Source organism: Populus trichocarpa, chromosome 4, assembly GCF_000002775.5.
Source record: "Populus trichocarpa isolate Nisqually-1 chromosome 4, P.trichocarpa_v4.1, whole genome shotgun sequence".
Lineage (NCBI taxonomy): Eukaryota > Viridiplantae > Streptophyta > Magnoliopsida > Malpighiales > Salicaceae > Populus > Populus trichocarpa.
In genome coordinates, this window is record NC_037288.2 from 23,168,011 (window position 1) to 23,188,450 (window position 20,440).

The 20,440-nt window shown below is 34.1% G+C and overlaps 3 protein-coding genes and 1 long non-coding RNA gene across 7 annotated transcripts; 2 read left to right on the forward strand and 2 right to left on the reverse strand.

Annotated features, from left to right (window-relative positions):
• Nucleotides 1-219: 219 nt before the first annotated feature.
• LOC18098360 (NADPH-dependent pterin aldehyde reductase) lies at nucleotides 220-3,605 on the reverse strand. 3 transcript variants are annotated; one of them, XR_002979849.2, is made up of 6 exons: nucleotides 3,201-3,605; nucleotides 3,056-3,125; nucleotides 2,761-2,954; nucleotides 2,004-2,176; nucleotides 714-880; nucleotides 220-611 (listed from the first exon to the last, which is right to left on the reverse strand). XR_002979849.2 is itself a non-coding variant. In XM_006385018.3 (5 exons), exons 1-5 carry the CDS (start codon nucleotides 3,450-3,452, stop codon nucleotides 811-813), a joined length of 759 nt encoding a protein of 252 aa, XP_006385080.2. In that variant the 5' UTR covers nucleotides 3,453-3,605; the 3' UTR covers nucleotides 220-810. The 3 variants fall into 3 exon arrangements, 1 of the variants encoding a protein (XP_006385080.2); XR_002979848.2 differs by having other exon boundaries at nucleotides 694-880; XM_006385018.3 differs by having other exon boundaries at nucleotides 220-880.
• Nucleotides 220-5,924, reverse strand: LOC127905241 (uncharacterized). Its single transcript, XR_008059096.1, has 2 exons — nucleotides 5,202-5,924; nucleotides 220-693 (listed from the first exon to the last, which is right to left on the reverse strand). It is a non-coding gene; the product is annotated as an uncharacterized LOC127905241 (long non-coding RNA).
• On the forward strand, nucleotides 4,454-6,529 carry LOC18098361 (uncharacterized). The gene is made up of 2 exons (XM_006385019.3): nucleotides 4,454-4,906; nucleotides 6,093-6,529. The coding sequence occupies exons 1-2, from the start codon at nucleotides 4,550-4,552 to the stop codon at nucleotides 6,120-6,122; spliced, it is 387 nt and encodes a 128-aa protein (XP_006385081.1). The 5' UTR covers nucleotides 4,454-4,549; the 3' UTR covers nucleotides 6,123-6,529.
• Nucleotides 6,530-8,953: 2,424 nt separating this feature from the next.
• LOC18098363 (zinc finger CCCH domain-containing protein 5) lies at nucleotides 8,954-15,999 on the forward strand. 2 transcript variants are annotated; one of them, XM_024599383.2, is made up of 9 exons: nucleotides 8,954-9,432; nucleotides 9,764-9,916; nucleotides 10,030-10,167; nucleotides 10,306-10,464; nucleotides 12,445-12,537; nucleotides 12,884-13,000; nucleotides 13,089-13,163; nucleotides 13,417-13,640; nucleotides 14,178-15,999. In XM_024599383.2, the coding sequence occupies exons 1-9, from the start codon at nucleotides 9,088-9,090 to the stop codon at nucleotides 15,262-15,264; spliced, it is 2,391 nt and encodes a 796-aa protein (XP_024455151.2). In that variant the 5' UTR covers nucleotides 8,954-9,087; the 3' UTR covers nucleotides 15,265-15,999. The 2 variants fall into 2 exon arrangements, with proteins under 2 accessions (XP_024455151.2, XP_024455150.2); XM_024599382.2 differs by having other exon boundaries at nucleotides 8,955-9,450.
• The last annotated feature ends 4,441 nt before the right edge of the window (nucleotides 16,000-20,440 follow it).

Consider the following 20,440-nt stretch of genomic DNA (forward strand, 5'->3'; position numbering starts at 1 on the left):
AAGTCTAGCACAAGTTTGGTGTCTTTAACCCTTATTGTGGACTCGAACACAGAATTCTCCATGTTTGTTTAACTGTGAACAGATTGATTAAGAACTGTCTTGGTTCTTACATTTTACAGCACCTCTGTAGAACTAATTCTATGGTTGTGTGTAGCATATAATGTGATGGGCTCGAGGTTTACACCTTATGCATCCATGCAGTCTATAAAAGTTAAAAAATAAGAAGATTTCAGCTAAGATAGCTGAGGGGGAGTTATTTTATTCAATGTTGACATTCCAAGCAACCAATGATTTTATACAGGAACAAGATTGGCAAGAAGACCACTTTTTAATTCTAACATCAGAATCGTGCAACCAATACTTCCATGCAAGTGCAAGAAAAAACTGTTACTTTCTTTAGCTGGACAAGAACAAATTCTTGACAAATCTTTCAGCATTGAGAAAAGCTAAAACATGCTGAAGAGAATAAACAGATTTCATTCAAACTCTCATGCCAATATATGTATCATGCCCGTGAAAAAATCTCATCGGTTCTCGATGCCTCGTCAGTTCTAGGTAGACATCTGATGTCCTGAGAAAAACTCTCCCGTTCCATCCATGAAAGTAACCAACTGTTGCAGGTCAGTGATTAGTTTATATTCGGAGGCTGATTAGCCAGAATTGAAATAAGAAAAGGATAATATTGTCATTGACCTCATGACACGACTACAAGCCAATTTCAACACTGAGGGGATAAAATATCCTTGATTGAGAGGCCAGGGGTATCCAATGCAACAAACAAGTGCCCTGAGTGCTGATTAGGAACTTGTATCACACAGTGAGAGATGCACCATTATCTGCTTCTGTTAGATTGAGTATCATTGTGGCTGCTTTTAGGGCCCTGATAATCATGGACAAAGGGTTAGCCGGTTAAGTGAGAAACAGGATGGTCCCTGGGATATTCATAACAAAGAAAGGGAGCAAATATAACAAGTAAGGTTGGTGCATGCGAGACAGTTGTGTACATCAATTCAGTACATCACCCTGCTTGGCATGAGTTTGTGACTAAGCACGAAAACCAATATATTTTTATGGTTGCAGATAAACAAGAAATATGCCTGTTTATTCTGTTCCTTCTTCAAATCTCTTCTGTTCTTTTTGTCTATGCACGTATGAGAATCAAACAGTACCAAAATCTGGCACAAGACTGTGGTAAGAGGATTGTCTTTTCATCTTTTGACTATCAGTGTCTACCAGAGCATTTTGTGTCAAATTAAATCAATAAATAATACATCCTGAACATAGTTTTATGTTATACAGTGACAAAATAAGATTTGAAAAATCAACATGCAAGTTAACTTAACCAGGATATTGAGCATCTTCGCCTGTTACAGGGTTGCTTCAACAACTTTCATAAGAGATTCCTACTTCTATTGTTTTAATATATACACTTTCTTTTTCTTCTTTCTTTTTTTGTTTTTTTTTTTGCAATTGTTATGTATTCTGATTTTGAACTGGCAAATCTTGCACTCGTTCACTACAATTTGAGCATTAGATTAAATTATTCAATCACACAAAAATAAATATTTCAAGACACTTGTGTTGTGCCAAGTTGATTCACTACTAATTTACTTAATGAAACCTTCACTTCAGATGTTCAACATGTCCTTAGCTACATCTCCTATGCTATATTTTTTATTTCTTCGTAGCACGTGTTGGAACCTGAGGAAGACTATATCCATCCAAAATAATTATGAGAAGAAACTTGACAGGAACAAAAGACTGAATTTTAATACCATTTCAACTATTACTGTATTGGCCTTTCAAACCAGTTCTCAAAATTTTAATATAACCTCTTGCAAGATATATGTAAAGGACAAGATAACACATTTAATTTCACTACATTACCAACAGAAACAGAAACAGAAACAAGTTTTTCCTATAAAATTGATATAAATATATAATGCACAAATTCATAGAGCCATTAATGGCAAAGATGATCTTATAGGGAGTAAACTAGATACCATGTATCAGGATCCTGGTACAGAGAAGCTGAAGTGCCAAAGCATGACGTGAGCATGTCAGTATGTATCACACCAGGATTAAGAGCAACAATTGCCATTCCTTCTGGCAACTCCTTCGCCACTGATCTACTTAAACCCTCCACAGCCCATTTAGATGCACAATAAGGTGCAACCTGTAAAAGATAAAACTGGTCAAAAACTAAAAAAATGCAGTTCAGAAGAAGTGCATAAGGCCACTTTGAAACAGAGACTTCACAAAAAATAAATAAATAAGAAACCCCACAATCCCAATCCCAATAAATCAATGCAAGCAGATATCTACAATGCATGGAATAAGCCAAACTATATCACTTTTCCAAGGGTAGGTTTGCTTTAGGTCCCAACACTAAATTTATGTTTTGGATCTTCCCTTCATTAAAATTTGTTTGCTCTAAGATACCTTAACATCGATGTTTTGATTAAATATAACAAGATGGTTCCTTTTCAATTCTCAAATATATCAAAAGGTCTACAATTTTTCAAAACATGCAAGATTTTTCTGCCATCATTTCCTAAACTTTTCTCCTTTAATTCTTAAGGTAATGTTAAGTTGTCGAGGACACATGCCGTTAATGTCCAAAAACAAACAAAATCTTAAAATTCATTAGCCTCCTAATTGATATAACTATAAGGGAACATGAGCAATGCAAATCAGCCACAGGAAAACAACAAAAGAAAGTAATCTTTTTGCGAATTTACTTGCTTTCTACTCACTTACCAGCGCAGCGCCGGACCTTCCCCATCCAGAGGACATGTTAACAATAATCCCTTGCTTGTTTGGTATCATAAGAGGGATGAAATGGCGCAACATATTGGCTATCCCTTTCACATTTGTATCAATAACACTATCAAATTCTTCTTCACTGACCTCCCAAATCTTCTTGTTTTGGTTAATTGTACCCGCATTGTTCACTACATACCCAACAAACAATACCCGGCCGAATCAATTTTACTACAAATCCTATACAAAAATAAATAAATAAAACTTTAAAAAATTAATTAATTAATCTTACCTATGATATCAGGAACGCCTTTCTTCTCAACAACAACACGCGCAAGCTCTTCAACACTGCTATTTGATTTCTGCGACCAAAATTAATTATTAATTGATTGATTTAGAAAATTAAAAAATAAAAGATAGAGATGATAGTATAGTACCACGTCGGCGTCGAGGAGGAGGTGCTTATCGGAGGAGAATTGAGACTGGAGAGAATTGAGATTGTCCTGGGAACGGGAGCAGCCGATAACAATGTGACCTCTCTTGTCTAATTCTAGGGCTAATGCTCTCCCTAGACCCTTCCCCACTCCTGTTATCATCACCTTCTTGCTGCCTCCTCCTCCTCCTCCTGCTGCGGCGGTTGCCGCCGCTCTGCTCACTGTCCCAAGCGCCGTCGTTGTTGGAACCGTCATCCTGCTCTGAAATTGCTCTGTTAGTATTGTTACAGGTAAAGAATAAGATATGTCGCGATAGTTGGGTGCAAATTGCAGAGCTACACCACGTGTCTTGTGGTGGGGGTTGTTTTGTCTTTTGCTGTGTGATGTGGAGTGTTCTGGTCCTCTGGACTCTGGTTTTTGCGTTTGCAACAGTGTCAGCTTCAAAAAAAAAAACATTTTTAAGTATTTTTTTTTATAGTTGTTATGTATTATTATTAAAATATATTTTAATAGTAAATTATAATTTTTAAAAATATATCGCAACATAATATCAAATGATGTGAAGTGGCATGGTTTTAAAACTTTATCAGAAATTATTTTAAGATAAAATTTAGATTACGGTAATCAATTTGTATTAATTTAATTCAATAAAAAAAAATTAAAATTAATGTGTTTATGATAAATGTTTGATAAGGTTATCAGATTAATTAGAGTTTTTGAATAAATAATTCAAGTTTTTTTTTTAATTTATATCAATTAAGGCCTCAACTTGATTAGGTTTTGAGTTTATTTGTCAGCCAAATTAGATTTTAAAATAATATTTTATATGTTTATTCTTATTAATTTAAAATGATTTTATTTTAAATATTTTTTTAAGATGAAATGATATTATTTAATAAAAAAAATTAAGTTTATCATCTTATTAATTAAATCAATGATTAACTTAATAAATTAATTGATTTGATTCTAAAATAATTAAATATTTTATTGTTTTAGCTTTTTAAAAATTAAATATTAAAATAATATTGATTTATATTGATTTTGAATGATTTAGTCATCTCTAAGTTTTAAATTAAATTATGGATCGGGCCTAGCTTTATAATTATGTTTTATAATAAGTTAATAATTTTATTAAGATAGTGTTTGATATTATAATAATAATTTATTTTCAAAATAATATTTTTTATTTTTTAAAATTAATTTTTTATATTCATATATTCATATTCCCTGTTTCAGGTACAAGTTAAATTTACAAATTATTTCAAGAATTATTCAAATTCATAAATTCACTACGAAACAAGGCTGGAGCCAACCCTGTGGAAAACCGAAAGAACTAGAAAGACGAAAAAAAAATGTTGAAGTTCCTCTCAAAGGTAAAAATTGAATTCAACGCACTAGACCCACGCGTAGCCTCATGTATGGAGTTCTTAGCTCAATGCAATGCCCGCAAGGCCAAAGAATCCAACCCTGCTTGCCAGCTTCTTGTCAAGCGCCGCACCGACGATTTCCCACCACAGATCACTGTCACTTTCGTCAACGGCGTCGAGGAAGCTTTCGATGCCACTTCCACTCCTGCACAGGCCATTAGGACCATGATTTTGGAAAAGGGTCAGCTTCTTGAGACCGAGCAAATGTTTCGTGAGGCTGGAGAGAAGTGGCCTGTTATTATCCCTGAAGAAGAGCTCCACCAGTTTGCTCCCGGTACTAAGGTTAGTGCTTGCTGGTTGTATTTGGTTGTTTGATTAGGTGGTTTTCTTGCTCTCGTTTGGACATTTCGTCGAACAGGTGGTGTGTTTTGTTGTTACTCCATGGTAGGACTTGACATCTTGACATCCATTGTGATTTTCATCCATGGGTCAGTTCTAGGTAAACATCTGATGTCTCGAGAAAAACTCTCCCGTTCCATCCATGAAAGTAACCAGCTGTTGCAAGTCAATGATTAGTTTATATTCGCAGGCTGATTAGCCAGAATTGAAATAAGAAAAGGATAATATTGCCATTGACCTGATGACATGACTACAAACCAATTTCAACACTAAGGAGATAAAAAAATCCTTGATTGAAAGGCCAGGGGTTTCCAATGCAACAAACAAGTGCCCTGAGTGCTGATTAGGAACTTGTATCACACAGTGAGAGATGCACCTTTATCTGCTTCTGTTAGCTTGAGTATCATTGTGGCTGCTTTTAGGGCCCTGATAATCATGGACAAAGGGGTTAGCCGGTTAAGTGAGAAACAGGATGGTCTTATTAATAAAACAGCTGGTTACTCTCATGGATGGAACGGGAGAGTTTTTCTCAGGACATCAGATGTTCTTGACTTATTGGGTGCTTGCCAATCATCCTCACTGGTATTCTTTATTTCTTTTAATATTATTAATAAAACTGCTTAATTCATAAGATTATAAAAGAAAAGAAAAGGAAAAGGAGCAGAGCCAGCCCACTTAATTGGCCAAGTTTAATTGCATTGAAAAGGAGGCTCCAATAACTCATGCTTTCATTTAAGTTAGGCAGTCAATCAGTGGTGTGAATTGCCTTCTAACCATCCAGTTTGAATCTTGTTGTGCCTTGATTGCTCATTATTCTTTCTGAAAAAAGGGTTGCTTATCAAGAAAAAGATGAGGCAGGAGGTTGTGAAATGATAGAAATAGGAGTTGGTGCTTAAGGGCGTCATTCACAAAGCTATGCCTTTTCTTACTGACCAATTGTTCCGTTCCCCTTACACTTGGTAATGAGGTGATAATGAGATTGCATCTTCTTTCTGCACTTCACTAGAGCTTGCTAGCCATGCTTATACTCTCCTAGTTTCCAATGATCTATGCTTTCTTTTGCATATTCACATGTTACCACCTCCCTCTATTTTACTTTTTTATAATTCTCTGTTTTTTTTCCTCACAGCCAAGGAAGGCAGAAGAGAAGAAGCAATAATTGTATGTTGTCTGTTCTACTTGCTGCATTGGAGACTCTGGATGACCATAAGCTCTGCCGGAGCAAAGACAGAACTTAATTTTTTGCGAGTTATACCCCCTTTGTAGGCCATGATTTGAACTATGCTAGTGCTGCTATCTACATAAGTTTTAATTCTCCATGGAAGTGTTTCGTATGTCTTGATTTTGAAACAATATTGCTTCTTTGTTGATGCGTACTTGTGCTTTGATATTGTTGCTGGATAAAATGCAGCATGCTGTATTTATTATCTGTGCTTGCAGACCCGCTGTGTATTTTTCTTCATTATCAGTGCGAGAGTGTTTGTTTTTGCGGCTCCTTCAGCTTTTGAAGCAGTCTACATAAATAAACCATTTGGTTAATTACTAAACGTAATTTACTATTTGTGAGACCCATTATTATTTACGTTTAAAATGCATGCAGGGTAACCGAAAGCAAGTTGAAGTTGTTACTTCTTTTTCTGCCGTTTTCACTGTTCACTTTGCATTTTTTGTAAAGTAAACGGTGGAGAGTTTATTCACTCTCTGCTATTTACTTTGCAAAAGTGAATAGTCTTCACTGTTCATATGAACAGTGGAGAGCGTTTCAATTGTTCATATTGTTCATAGTCTAATGCAGCTTTACGCAGCTGACTTTTTTTTCAGTGAAGATTGATCTCTGCATTTGTTTTTTTTTAGAAGAAGATTGGTTCATGCTTATTCTAACATCAATTGGCGTCAAAATCATTCAAGGGAGAAAAAAGACGAAGAAATCTAACACCACCTCGAAGAATAATGATAATAAAAGAGAGGAAAGCGTCGGTTTTTAAATTTTCAATTGCGGTTTAAAATATTTTTTATTTAAAAATGTATTAAAATAATGTTTTTTTTTATTTTTAAAAAATTATTTTTTAAATCAGTACATCAAAATAATTTAAAAATATAAAATAAATAAAATAAAATAAATAAAATTTAAAAGAACACAATTTCATGGTGTAAAAAAAAAAGGAACGTTGAATGTAGCTGTTGTATTATCGGGTCAGTGTAAAGCCTACAGATGCTTGGGCTACTCTTAGCTTTTAGTCATTGGGCAGCCAAGTTTCAGGGGTGGGCTTGGTTAAGCATATCCATGTTCTTTCCTCTTAGGCTTATGGTGAAAATGGTTCTATCTCTTGACCTTCAATCAATCAAGGGGACGTTCCTTTTTGCGCCCGGTTATGTTTCTTGAAAATATTGATTTTTAAAAATATATATATATTTTTTTACTAAATCTCCATTTATATAACACATGGGCTGTGTTTTGATATACCAACTACTTTATTGGTTATGGGGACCAAAATATTTTTAATGCTCTCTTCATCGTTTCTTTTTTGATGCTACTCAGGATCATACAACAAAGTAGCTAAGGTTCTCAATATATATTTGATTTAATGATATGAGATATCTTCGAGTTAATTTATGTGTCTACCGCGCCAGCAACATTCCCTCGAGCCGATCTCCTCAACCAAAGTGGGCAAAGGTGGAGAAGAAGAAGGCGCACCTGATCTGACAGGTAAGCTCCTGTCATTTAATACCTCCATGTCTTTCCGATAAACCTAAAAGGATTCGCATTCGTAGCTAAAAGAGGCAGAATAAGCCACCTGAAAAGAAGACATGAAAGATTTGGAAAAGGAAGCCATAGAACGCATGAAACAAGACCATTGCATGCCCAGAAAAGATCAGTACCATAAGCTTAAAATAGAGCTTGATAGCTTAAAAAACAACAAACCAATACCATAAGTAAGTGGATAGCATAGTAGCAACTCAGACCAACGTTGGCAACATCAAAAGAGGGCAAGACACTAGTGCACTATATAGATAGGATAGCTCTTCTGTCAGTCACCTGACCTTTTGAGGAGATAAATTTTAAAATAGGATACAGCCCAGTAATGTTGTTGTCTGAAATAAACGAAGAAATAAACAAAAAGACAGAGAAAAATACCAACCATATAAAAGAAAACGAAGGAAAAACAATAAAAAAGGTTGTTGTCTGACTTTTTTTTATCTGACAGAGTCGCAAACTAGAGTTTGAGAGGAAGTATTTTGTTGAGAAAAGCGAGAGAAATAAATAGAACTCCAGGTTATTTGTTTTCAGTGATATAAGACATGTCATAATTTCTTACTAGAAGGAAAGAAGAAGAAAGCTGCAACACTAACTGAAGTTGAATCTAATAGTAGAGCTCACAGCAAAGCTGCATAGGAGAATGAAAATGACTCTACAGGAGTTTTATGTCTTATAATTAATTTATAAGTTTTCAATAAATAAATTTATTTATTTAAAAAACATGTGGGTAGAAAGGGATATGTAACTTCCGTGAGACTTCTTTATAATTATTTTTTATATGAAAAAAATATTAAAAAAATATTTTTTTTATTTTTAACATCAAAATAATCTAAAAATATTAAAAAATATAATAATTTAAAGTCAATAAAATTTTTTTAATTTTTTTAAAAAATATTTTTAAAATACAAAAATAAATAAAATTAATTTTTTAGTTGTTAAACTTATTTTCAGATTGACAAGTAGAAATTAATGAACTTTCAATAAAAACTAAAAACGATTAATTTATTAAGATGTATCTAATCAAACTCGGTCCAAACACGATCACGTTAATTTTAGGAATTTTCTTTTTTTTTTAAATAAAAACAAAACGACCCAATTTCAATAAAAATAATTGACCCATGAGTTGACCCGATTAGCTAATGACCTGGTTCCTTTTTCAAACCGGTCTCCAAACTGGGTTTGACAACTAAGTTAATACTATTGGATTAACACTAGATATTTATAAAATAAAAGGGTCTCATGCGCGGCGTGGCTTTATTGAAACAGTTCAGATTGAAGAAACGGCAATAGAGGCATAGCAAATCAACAAGAACAAACCCTAAGATTTCTCTCTGAGAATTTATTTTCCAGGAAAAGAAAATAAACAATGACTTCTAAAGAAGAAGAAGAAGAAGAAGAAGAAGAAGAAGAAGAGGAAGAGAAAACGGCGATGAGGAGGAAGGCGAAGAGGAAGGAGAAGAAGAAGTTGAAGAGAAAACAAGCGAGGAGAGAGATAGCGGAGAAGGAGAGGGAAGAAGAGGAGAGGAGACTCAACGATCCTGAGGAACAGAGGCGATTGAAGGAGATGGAGGAAGAGGAGAAGGAGAGAATGGAAAGGGAGAGGAAAGCGTTTGAGGAGAGAGAGAGGCAGTGGATGGAAGTTATGGAGAGGAAGAGGAAAGAAGAAGAAGAAGAAGAAAGAAGGAAGGTTCTAGAAGAAAAGGAAGAGGAAGTTAATACACTACTTCAGGTTCTTTTTTTCTTTTTCTTTTATGAATTTGTGAATTGAAAATTGTAGTTTTAGAAGTGATGCTAAATCCTATATCATATTTAGTACTCTGTTTGGTTTCTGAGAAAATGAGACAAGAAAATGAAGCGGATAACTAGGAACTGGGATACAAATTGTTTGCTACTGATTTTATTTTATTTGTAAAGTTGTGTTGAATTTTATTTCTTATTTTGAAAGAATTTGTGCTGCAAGGGAAGACATGGATTTTAGTTATGTATGTGAATGTGCGCGCGTGTTTTTTTTTTTTAATTTAAATGTTTGTCAAATGTGACAGGATGGAAAGGAGAATGGGTGTGATGAGGATGATGATTGGGAATACATAGAAGAAGGGCCTGCGGAAATTATTTGGCAAGAAAATGAGATAATTGTTAGGAAGAAAAAGGTCAGGGTTCCAAAGAAGATTGCAGATCGACAGGGTACAAAAGAGGTAGAGATACATGTGTTCAATGCTTAGTTTTAGATTGTTGACATACTTTAGCATTGTTAGCCCTTTTGGTCAAGGAAGGGGTAAGATAGCAGGTGTTATTGTTTGCTTTGCAGGATGTTGATAGGCCCACATCAAATCCTCTTCCTCCACAATCTGAAGCTTTTACTGAGTATCAGAATGCGTCCGTTGTTTCAGCACAACAGATGCTTGAGAATGTCGCTCAACAAGTACCAAATTTTGGAACTGAACAGGTATGCTTGGATGTTGATTGGTTTATTGTGCTTAGCTTGATTGATTCTGGTAGTTCTTGCACTTTATATTTGTAAATGTGGTTGTCATTATCATGCTAGAAGATGATTTTATCTAATATCCTGGTTTACATATGGCAGGATAAAGCTCATTGTCCATTCCATTTAAAAACCGGAGCTTGTCGGTTTGGTCAACGCTGCAGCAGAGTTCATTTTTATCCTGATAAAGCATGCACATTGCTTATCAAGAACATGTATAATGGTCCTGGCCTTGCTTGGGAGCAAGATGAGGGGCTTGAGGTCTGTTAAAAATGCTGCCTTCATGTGATTCTTGTATCCTGATGACAAAATCTGGCAAACTTGTGTGAAGTGGCTGGATTTTCTAAATCAAACTTTCGTGTGTTTCTGTAACCTGAATTAGGGTGAAAATTTCATCAATCTATTCTTAAAAAAAAATCATCAATAAATTTCTGCAGAAATAATAGAGATAAAAACCGGATATCCTTCAGTAGTCCTGCACATCTAAGAGAGACATACTGTTATTTATATTAATTTGCTGGACTGTTATCTTCAAAGTTGGTACATCTGAAGTTACTGTTGTTGATTATTCTAGCATCTAAGTTGAAGTTAAGTTTCGGATGGCCTTATTGATTCTTAAAACACATATTAAAAAATAATTTCTCCATTTTTTCATCTTAAAATAAACGAGCTTGCTATTGACTTGGGTAAACAAGTTTTCAACATCTTGCTGCATGCCCCTGAAAAGTTTTCCTCCACTTAGCATTCTACATTGCTTTGCATGAGATGATTGAGGGAGTGAGTTCCACTGTAATGCTGCCAATACACCTTGGATTAACTTAAATTTTTGCTTAGATTAGTGAATTTGGTTTTATCTTTATTTAAAACTTTTATGTTCATATCATTCTTTTTGCAGTTTGGTTTTATATCGTGTCAGGAATGTGTAGTAATTTTTTTCTTTTCTACTTGAGATTGTTATTGTTGCTCTTGACATAAGTTAGCAGAAGTTCTTCACAAGATTTGCTTCAATGGAGGATCATGGTTTTGGCTTTTTTAGTTGGAGTTAAAAGATTTTTGCTGTTCTGTATCCTATATTCCTACTGGATGGACACGAGGATGGCTATTATAAAATTTCCTGTCATTTGTTTATCTTCATTTTGTTGTTATGCCTATATATAATGCAACTTCCTATCATACAAATGTTGCCATTTCTAATCTCATCCATCCCTTTCTTTTCCTAGTGTCACTTTTCTTACAGATTGTAGCAGAAATATGATAACATGCTTGCCTTATTCTGTTTTTTCTTTTTAATGATTGTTTATTTTTAATCATGTTTTTCAGTTAGCATACCTTACTTTTCTTCAAAATAATACCTCATCTAGGCTAAGCATGAGATTCTTTTGAACATTTGATAGTTTCATGAGGCACAGGTTTATTCGATAAGATTTCTTGATCCTTAACAATTAGTAGTATGTTGGGAATACCAGGGATGTTGAAGCTGTGTTCTGCTGACAGTTGTTACTTTCCAAGTTTTCAGATTGAAGGCAGCAAAATCTATTTGTATGTTGATGCTTTTGGAGGTCTTTTACTGACTAGAATGTGTCAAGAGGAATTGAAAGTTGAATGGACTTGCTTTTGCTTGATGCTGTTAAGTTAGATAATGACTCATGACTACAATATATAACCATATAAAAATATTCCTATAAAACTTCTTCTGGCAAAACATGGGTTCTTTTGTTTTCATGGTCTTCTACAAAAGATTCTTCTTTTATGCCAAGAGAAGGACGTGCATTTTTTCGCTTACCCCCATATTTAATTTGATTTTTTTACTTAATTCATAGCATTTAGGATGATGGCCCATTTTTTAGCTTATGCAATCAGTCACAACCTGAGTGGATTGAAAGTTAAACCCTTTTGTACTGTTAAGAAGCCAACCATTGCAAAAGTAGAACCTGTTAAGTGTGAGGGCCAACATGTCTGGATCAAAGGTAGTGCTCACCTTGTGCCACCAGGGAGCCCAACATGTTTGGATCAAGACAAGATTTTGTTCTTTATCATGCTAACTAACCACTCAAAAAGCCTAAGCTATTTCATCTTTATACTTAGCTATTGGTTTTATGTTGTAGAGGATTTAGGGCTTATGCAATATGCTTCTTGAGAGTCTAGTCTTAAGATCCATGATCTATTCCTTTGATCCTATGCATTTGTATATATCTCTGAACTGAATGTTTGTTCTTTAACTGGTTTATTTTCTCTTTTCAGTATACAGATGAGGAGGTTGAATGCTCTTATGAAGAATTTTATGAGGATGTGCATACAGAGTTCTTGAAATATGGAGAAATAGTTAATTTTAAGGTCACTAACTGCTTACTGCTGTCTATTCTTTCTACTATCCAATGATTTGTTACCTTGTTTCAGAGTCTTCTTTGCCTTTTACCATTGAGGAATTTATTAAGTTGCTTTTCCATCTTGAACATTCTGTCAAGTCAAGTTTTATGGATTTTTATTTTTCAAATTGATAAACATGGAGCCCAATGAGAAGGAAGCAATCATTTTTGTAAATAATATGAAGTTGATTTTATTTTTCTTCCAGAGATATAAATCAGGACAGAAAATATGACGCTTACTTTTGCAGCATATACTTGTTCAGTATCTCTGAATTTTTGTGTCCCTTGGAATCATGAATTTGATATAATCTCAGGTCTGTAAAAATGGTTCATTCCACTTGCGGGGAAATGTATATGTACACTATAAGTCATTGGATTCAGCCATACTTGCTTATCATTCTATCAATGGTCGCTACTTTGCCGGCAAACAGGTATTAAATATTTTCAAAAGTCTAGTCACACTGATATGTATCAATCTTCAAAGATATTTACTGTGGTTCCCATGATGGTTATTGACAGGTAAAATGTGAATTTATCAATTTGACCAGATGGAAGGTTGCCATATGTGGAGAGTTTATGAAGTCAAGGCTGAAGGTGCAACTAGCTCGCTTACTTTTCTTTGTTCTTACTTTCCTGGGTGATTTTCATTCTACTGTCCAACAGGGGGGTTTCCTCTGTACATTTTAGTTAAATAGATGACTTCATATTTGTTTTGGAGTAATGAAACAATTTTTTGTTTTTCCTGTACATATGAAGCCATGTTCTGGTAATAAAGTATTATGTTCCTGCTAATTCAAGGTTTATCTTCCTTAGCATTTAACTATTTTTCATGCTTGCATTTTAACAGACATGTTCTCATGGATCGGCTTGCAATTTTATTCATTGTTTCCGCAATCCTGGTGGGGACTATGAATGGGCTGATTGGGATAGACCACCACCAAGATTTTGGGTGAAAAAAATGGCCTCTTTATTTGGCTACTCTGCTGAATCTTCGTATGAGAAGCAGACAGTGGAAGAAAAGCTGAGGCAAACAAGGATGTCTAGCAATATGTTAACAGCAGATAGAGACAGGTGTGCTCTTAGTTCTGGCACAAGATCTGAATATGGTTCCAGGTGTTTCTAAAATCTGTGGTTATAATCTGTGCTTTTTGACTGAAGATTTCTTAATAGTTTATTCCATGATTCTAAACTTCACACACCAAAGTTAGAGGGTAGGTAAAAGCTCTATATGTAAAATTCTGCTCCTGAGCTCTTTGTTCAATCATCCAAGTTATTTGTGGCATAATTGACCCTTGTTTGTAAAGCCCTTGACACATGTTCTCCTTTCACTTTGTTTAATTAAACTTCATGTATGCCAAATGCAAGGTTTTATTGTATGATTTATTGAGATCGTGTGCTCCTTTCACTATAATCTTTTAAAACAGACTTTTACATTTGCACTAATCTTTCTGCACTCGAGATTATGTGGAGGAAAAGATTCCTCATGCCTTTCCCCTCTCTTCTCTCTTTACAGACATGTAAATGGTGTGCATTTCAGGTTTCTCCTTCCTCCCACTTGATCTTAGAAATCTTGTCCTTTCCTCATTGTTCTCTAATTTTTCATGTCAGGCATGATCGAATGCGTAGATCTAGATCTAGAGACATGGATTGTGCAATCCATAGCTCTCATAAAAGTGGTGACATTGAAGATGATTTTCCAGAAGTCACTCACTGGAGAAGCCATTCAAAAGATGATGGATCTAATTCTGATGGGCGTCAGTCAGATAGAGATACAGAAAGAGACAGGGACAGGGACAGAGACAGAGACAGAGAAAGATATAGGCATCATTATCATGCAAGGAAAAGGTCAAAACACCATAGCAAAGTGTCAGAACGCTCAACTGATTACGGGGAGAACAATAGCAGGTCCCATGAGATTGATCAAAATGAGTTGTCAGATGATGGCAGAAACAGGCATGAGCATTTTGGTTCCACCAAAAGCTCTGGAAGGAGGACATTTATAGATGATGATAAAGACAGCAAGGATGAGGCTCATCGAATGTATGGATACAGATTGGATAGGGACATAAATAGAGAAGAAAGCCGTCATCGCACTGGGAAAAGCTCAAGACACCAGAGCAGAGTAAGGTCCCCTGATGATCATGGGGATGGTGAGAGTAGAACGCTTGATAGTGGTTCCAGCAGAGAGGGGTCTCCTAGGGACAGAGACAGACACCATCATCACATAAGCAAAAGCTTAGGAAACCAGAAAAATGTCTTGGAATTCCCCGATAATCATTGGGATAATGGACCCAGAACTTATAGTACCAATTCCAGTAATGATCTGTTAGACAGGGACAGGGTAAGGCACTTTGGTCGTGGAAGGAAACGTTCAGAGCACAGTGAACCGGAGTTTTCAGATGATGAAGGTGCAATTGTGAAGAGGTTGAAAGACAAGTCTCTTGTTGGCAAATCTGACATAAGAAAATCTCACCTACAAAGAAAACCAACAGGTGGTCACTCAACCAGAAGAAATTATTCAAGCAAAGAGACTGTTGATGTGAATTCTCCTGTTGAGAGTCATAAACTAGACGGAAACACTGTTTATGGCCAAGTGAAACAATGTAGTGGAAGATGGGAATCAAACAGTCCTGGTTCAAGATACAACTTTTCTGAAGAAATTGACGAGCAGGATCGTTGGGAACCTGAAAGCTGAGAAAGACCAGAACTTTAAAAGAACATCTGTTAGTGTTGGCGGTTACGAGTCTGGCAGTCAGCGCGATAGGAGATCTGAATCTCATGATAAGAATTCAGGTTACTCTTATGATTAAAAGATGGAGATGGGTGCTTGGGAATATGAAACAGGTGCTTCTGGGAAACACCTCAAATCTAGAAGTGATCTTACAGTTGGCGATGACAGTATGCTGGTACATCAAGCTTCTGGGACAAAACCTCTTTTGAACTTTATAATGAAAGTAAATCTAGGAGCAGTAAATGGACAAGGCATAAGAGATACCTGAAATGCTTGGAAGAGGGAAGAGATTCTCCAAAAGAGAACCCAGAAAAGGAAAAGACGACCAAGAATCAGCATGCAAAACTAAGATCCCATTGCCATAGACAGATTGACAAGGAGTGCAATTCATAATTGTAGGAAGCTACAACTCTCGAATCTAAACTTTATAGTTTGGCTCTGGGCTGTAAGAATAGCCTTTCTTGCTGCACAGCATCAGCAGAACGTGAATTTTACTATGGGAGTCTGTAATGATGTTTTGGCTATCTGGAAATGCAGCTGTTGTAATGATGGAAAGGCAAATGTTAAAAACAGCATTATCCATCAGAGGTTCTTACAATGTGCAGGTATGTTTATGATGTTGGATATTGCTTTTCCGTACTTGTAACTTGTAATCATATTCATCTGCTTCTAATTAATGCAACATGTGAGGTTTCATAAGAGCGTTGGTCTCATGTCTCTTGACATCTTTTACGGTCCAAATCAGCTTGATGAATCTAAACTAGAACTGTATCAGTTTTTAATTGCAATTTCTTGGTACTAATTATGATTACACATCTGGTATTATAAGTTGAGTCATGAAATAACCTGTTAGAATTCAAAACTTTCCTTTGGATCCCACATTTTCTCTCCCACCATGCTTACGGATACTGGATAAGGGACTGCCATTATTAATCGTCTACAATTTAGGCACTGTATCCTGAACTATAACTACTTATCTGAATGTTTAGACAAGGCCATGGTGATCTGTCTACCTTTCTATTTCCTGACCGTCCATGCATCCAGACAGACAATTGTTCAAACAATACAAATACATGTGCATGTGTAATAATTAAGTTACCGATGGTAAGAAGATCCAACATGAGTGAAGTCGTGCCAGACATCTGAGGACTTTGAAAACATGCTAGAGCTTACAAAGAAGTGGGCACACAGCCAATCTTCCAATTTTTGCTCACCACACCTTGTCCTGAATTGATCCCGTATATCCTTACATTGACGATTCATGCCAAAAAAAAAGAATATATATCATCATCATCATCATCATGCATGCATGCATGCATGCCTTGATATTAGATCATGTTTATTTTAAACTTCTGACAGAGAAGGTTCCCCAGCTTAGGAATCCATCCCAGAATCTATAGCCCGTTGATGAGATCCTCCATTGACATTATGGAGAACAATGTTTTTCATCCTCTTCAGTGCATCAAAAACCAAGAGGACGGGTGAAAATTCTGTTTTTGACATTGTATCATTCCAAGTAAATTTGCACCAACATGCTGTTGTCCCCCACGCATAAGGAACAAAAGAAAAAGATTATCCATAAGGGATATCTGTTATTTTATAGTCAAAGAACATTGTCCTGCAATTAGTTATCATGGTTACTCTGCTCTGTGTTTCTTTGATCACAGTCACAGAATTTCTCATCCTTCTAAGGACACAGCTAAGTATTGAATGTGTAAGACTTGACTTGCTGCTAAAAATTGCAGATAATTGACAGCAACTTCTACCACTGTATTAGCTGCATTACGTGTTAATACATTTGCACAACTAATTTTTATTCACAGTAAATGCGTTAGACTTTCAGCTTATTCGCTGAGTTTGAGAGAAGGGGGCAGGTTGATCTGAAATTCTGTGGTGTCATACTTGATTTGAACCAAATTTCAAGTTGAACAGAAAAAGACACGAGTCTAACTTGGTTGACTTACTCTGTCAATTCTAAGGGGTTTTTTTTAATAAAAAACAAAATGATAGTAAGGTTTGACTTGGTGATTTGTGATTTGTTTTTTTAATAGTTTTTTAAAAAATGTTTTTTTTGTTTGGAAATATATTAAAATAATTATTTTATTTTTTACACTAACAATATGTGTGTGTGTGTGTGTATATAAATTAATTTTTTTTTTATCACCTTAGTCTAACAAGGTATTCATAATCCATTTTCAATTTTTTTTTTTTAAAGCAAGCTCTATCAACAGAACCTAAAGGCTCTTTTTTCCCCGTAAATGTAACATGTGTGGCTGGCCTATAAGAGACCATCACTTTGTTTGAAGTTCTTTTTATTTTTTTGGGTGAGAAATATCAATATCTAGCATAGTTGTAAAATGAAACTCGGTAGTTGATCCAGGGGCCTTGAGGTTGGGACATAAGTTAGGAGTGTCGATGCAAGTTGTTCTTAAATTTTTTGTTTGAAAAAAAAAACAACATTGTTTTGATTAAAATAATTAAATATTTTTAAAAAAATCAACGGGTTAAAAATTGGGTTGATAGGGTCAATGGATCAACCTGGATTTTGATTAGGCTGGTTGGGTTTTTTCCTTTTATCTTTTCTTCAACTCAGATTGGTTTGGGTCTTATGAAGCGATTTCTAATTAATTCAATGTTGAAAGATAAAATTAAATAAAAAATCAATTAATTAAAAGGAAAAAAACCACTTGAATCAATCGAACAAACCCATAAATCGGGTTATGAGACTGGGGTATTTTTACAGAACACAAATCATAATAAATTATGAAACTTAATTCTTATTTAACCCAATATTGAAAGATGAAATTGAAAAAAAAATTAAAAAATAGACTAAAAAAACCCAAGTCAGCCACAATAAAAAAGATATGAGACTCAATTCTCAATCAACTAAATTTTGAAAGATTAAATTTGGAGAGAAAAAAAATGATCTAAGTCAATCTGGGTTAATTTACCAAACTCAAGTCAAGAGAACATGATAACTTTATAGAAAGTAAATTGAAAAAAAAATTATAAAATTTAATTTTCAATAAACGAAGTATAAAATTGAAACAAAAACAATTAAAAATAGACAAAAAAAATCTAAGTCAACTTAGCTAACTCGTAAAACTCGCAATTCGAGTCATGAGATCATGATAACCTCATATAAAACAAATAAAAAAACTATTATGAAGCTCAATTATCAATCAACTCAATGTTGAAGAAAAATTAATTAAAAAAAGGACAAAAAAAACTCGAGTCAACATTGTTAACCCGTAAAACTCGTGACTCGGGTCATGAGAACGTGATAACTCCTTAAAAATTAAATTATGAAATTCATTACCCATAAAAGCCCAATGTTAGATGAAGCAATTGAAAAAAAACTAAGATTTAAATAATACAAAAAAACATCCCTAAAATGTTATGAGGACAACAGTGAAAAAGGACTTAGCATTTCATTATTCATTATTACAGTGAAATGTCAAAACCTTTTAGTATATATTAACTAAATAATTGTTTGTGCTACGCTGCGGGTCAAATTAATTTTTTTTTTACATAAAAATATCCAAGTATTGTTAATGTGTTTTTTCAAAAAAAAAAATTAAACTATATGAGGATTGACCTGATGTAATGTAGCCGACTTAATGGGTCCAAAAACAACTCGAATAGATGATAAAAATTTAGTTTGACTAAAAAAACAAGATAATATTTTAAAAATAATATTAAAATGATAATATATTAGATCGACTCGGATAAACTCAAGTTAATTTATTAAATCTACTACTCAGGTATGAGACCTTGATAACACTATAAAAAAAAAATCAATAAAAAAAGTTATTAAATTCAATTATCAATCAATACAGTATTAAATAATGAAATTAAAAATAAAATTCAACTAAAAAAATAAGCTGAGTTAATCCGAATTAACTTGTCTAACTGTGATCATGAGACCAGTATAACCCCATAAAAAACAAATCGAAATAAATTATGACAGTCAATTCTCAATCAATCTGATGTTAAAGGGTTATATTAAAAAAGAACATAAAATACCACATGAGTCAATCGATTAAACCTGTTACTTTAGTCATTGGATAAAAATAACCTCATAGAACACAAACAGAAAGAAATTATGAAAACTAATTCCCCATCAACCCAACATTAAAAGATGAAATTGAAAAAAAAAAAACATGAGCCAACTAACCTAAACCGCAACCCGGGTTATAAAATTATGATAACCCCATAGAAAGAAAGAAAAAATATGAAGCTCAATTTTCAATCAACTTTTTGTTGAAAGATTAAATTGGAAAAAAAAATAAAAAGACAAAAAAATAATATGAGTTAATTTAAGTTAACTACTAAACTCGAGTCAGAAGACCATGATAACTCTATAAAAAAGAAATTGAAAAAAATTATAAAGTCCAATTCTCAACTAACCCAACACCGAAGGATGGAATCGAAATAAATTAAGAAAAGAAAAAAAAACCCAAATCAGCCAAGCTAACTCGCAAAACTCACAACACAGGTCATGAGACCTTGGTAAGTCGATAGAAAGTAAATAAAAAAATAATTACGAATCACACTCGATCAACCCAATGTTGAAGGATAAAGTGGAAATAAATAATTAAAAAAATAACAAAAAATAGATACACATCAACACAACTAACTTACAAAACTCGCAACTTAGGTCATGAGACCAATATAACTTCATAGAAAGCAAATCAAAACAAATTACGATGTCAAATGCCTAGTAAACTTAATGTTAAATGATAAAATTGAGAAAAAAAATTAAATTAAAAAAAATCCTTGAAATTTCAAGGATCAAAGTGAAAAAGGCCTTGGCATTTCACTGTTCATTACTAAAATGAAATACCAAGATCTTTTAGTATATGTTAATTAAATCATTGTTCGATGTTATATTACGAGTTAGATCATTTTTTTAACATAAAAAAATATTTAGGAGTTGCTAACATGTTTTATAGTACAGAGAAATTAAATTGTATAGGGGTTGACCTGATATGATATGGTCAACTTGACAAGTTCAAAAACAATCCGAGATGATCATTAAAAACATAGATTGACTACAATTTTTTTAAGGCTTTGTCTTTTTTTAAATATTGAGACGAAAATATATTGGATCAACCCATGTCAACCCAAGTTAACCTGT

Coding starts and splice junctions, on each gene's coding strand:
- LOC18098360 (XM_006385018.3), bottom strand. CDS start 3,452: ATGACGGTTCCAACAACGACGGCGCTTGGGACAGTGAGCAGAGCGGCG. Junction 2,955..3,055: donor AGGCGTTCCTGATATCATAG/GTAAGATTAATT, acceptor TTGGGTATGTAG/TGAACAATGCGGGTACAATT. Junction 2,177..2,760: donor GAAGGTCCGGCGCTGCGCTG/GTAAGTGAGTAG, acceptor TATCTTTTACAG/GTTGCACCTTATTGTGCATC.
- LOC18098361 (XM_006385019.3), top strand. CDS start 4,550: ATGTTGAAGTTCCTCTCAAAGGTAAAAATTGAATTCAACGCACTAGAC. Junction 4,907..6,092: donor AGTTTGCTCCCGGTACTAAG/GTTAGTGCTTGC, acceptor TTTTCCTCACAG/CCAAGGAAGGCAGAAGAGAA.
- LOC18098363 (XM_024599382.2), top strand. CDS start 9,088: ATGACTTCTAAAGAAGAAGAAGAAGAAGAAGAAGAAGAAGAAGAAGAG. Junction 9,917..10,029: donor ATCGACAGGGTACAAAAGAG/GTAGAGATACAT, acceptor TTTGCTTTGCAG/GATGTTGATAGGCCCACATC. Junction 13,164..13,416: donor TTATGAAGTCAAGGCTGAAG/GTGCAACTAGCT, acceptor GCATTTTAACAG/ACATGTTCTCATGGATCGGC.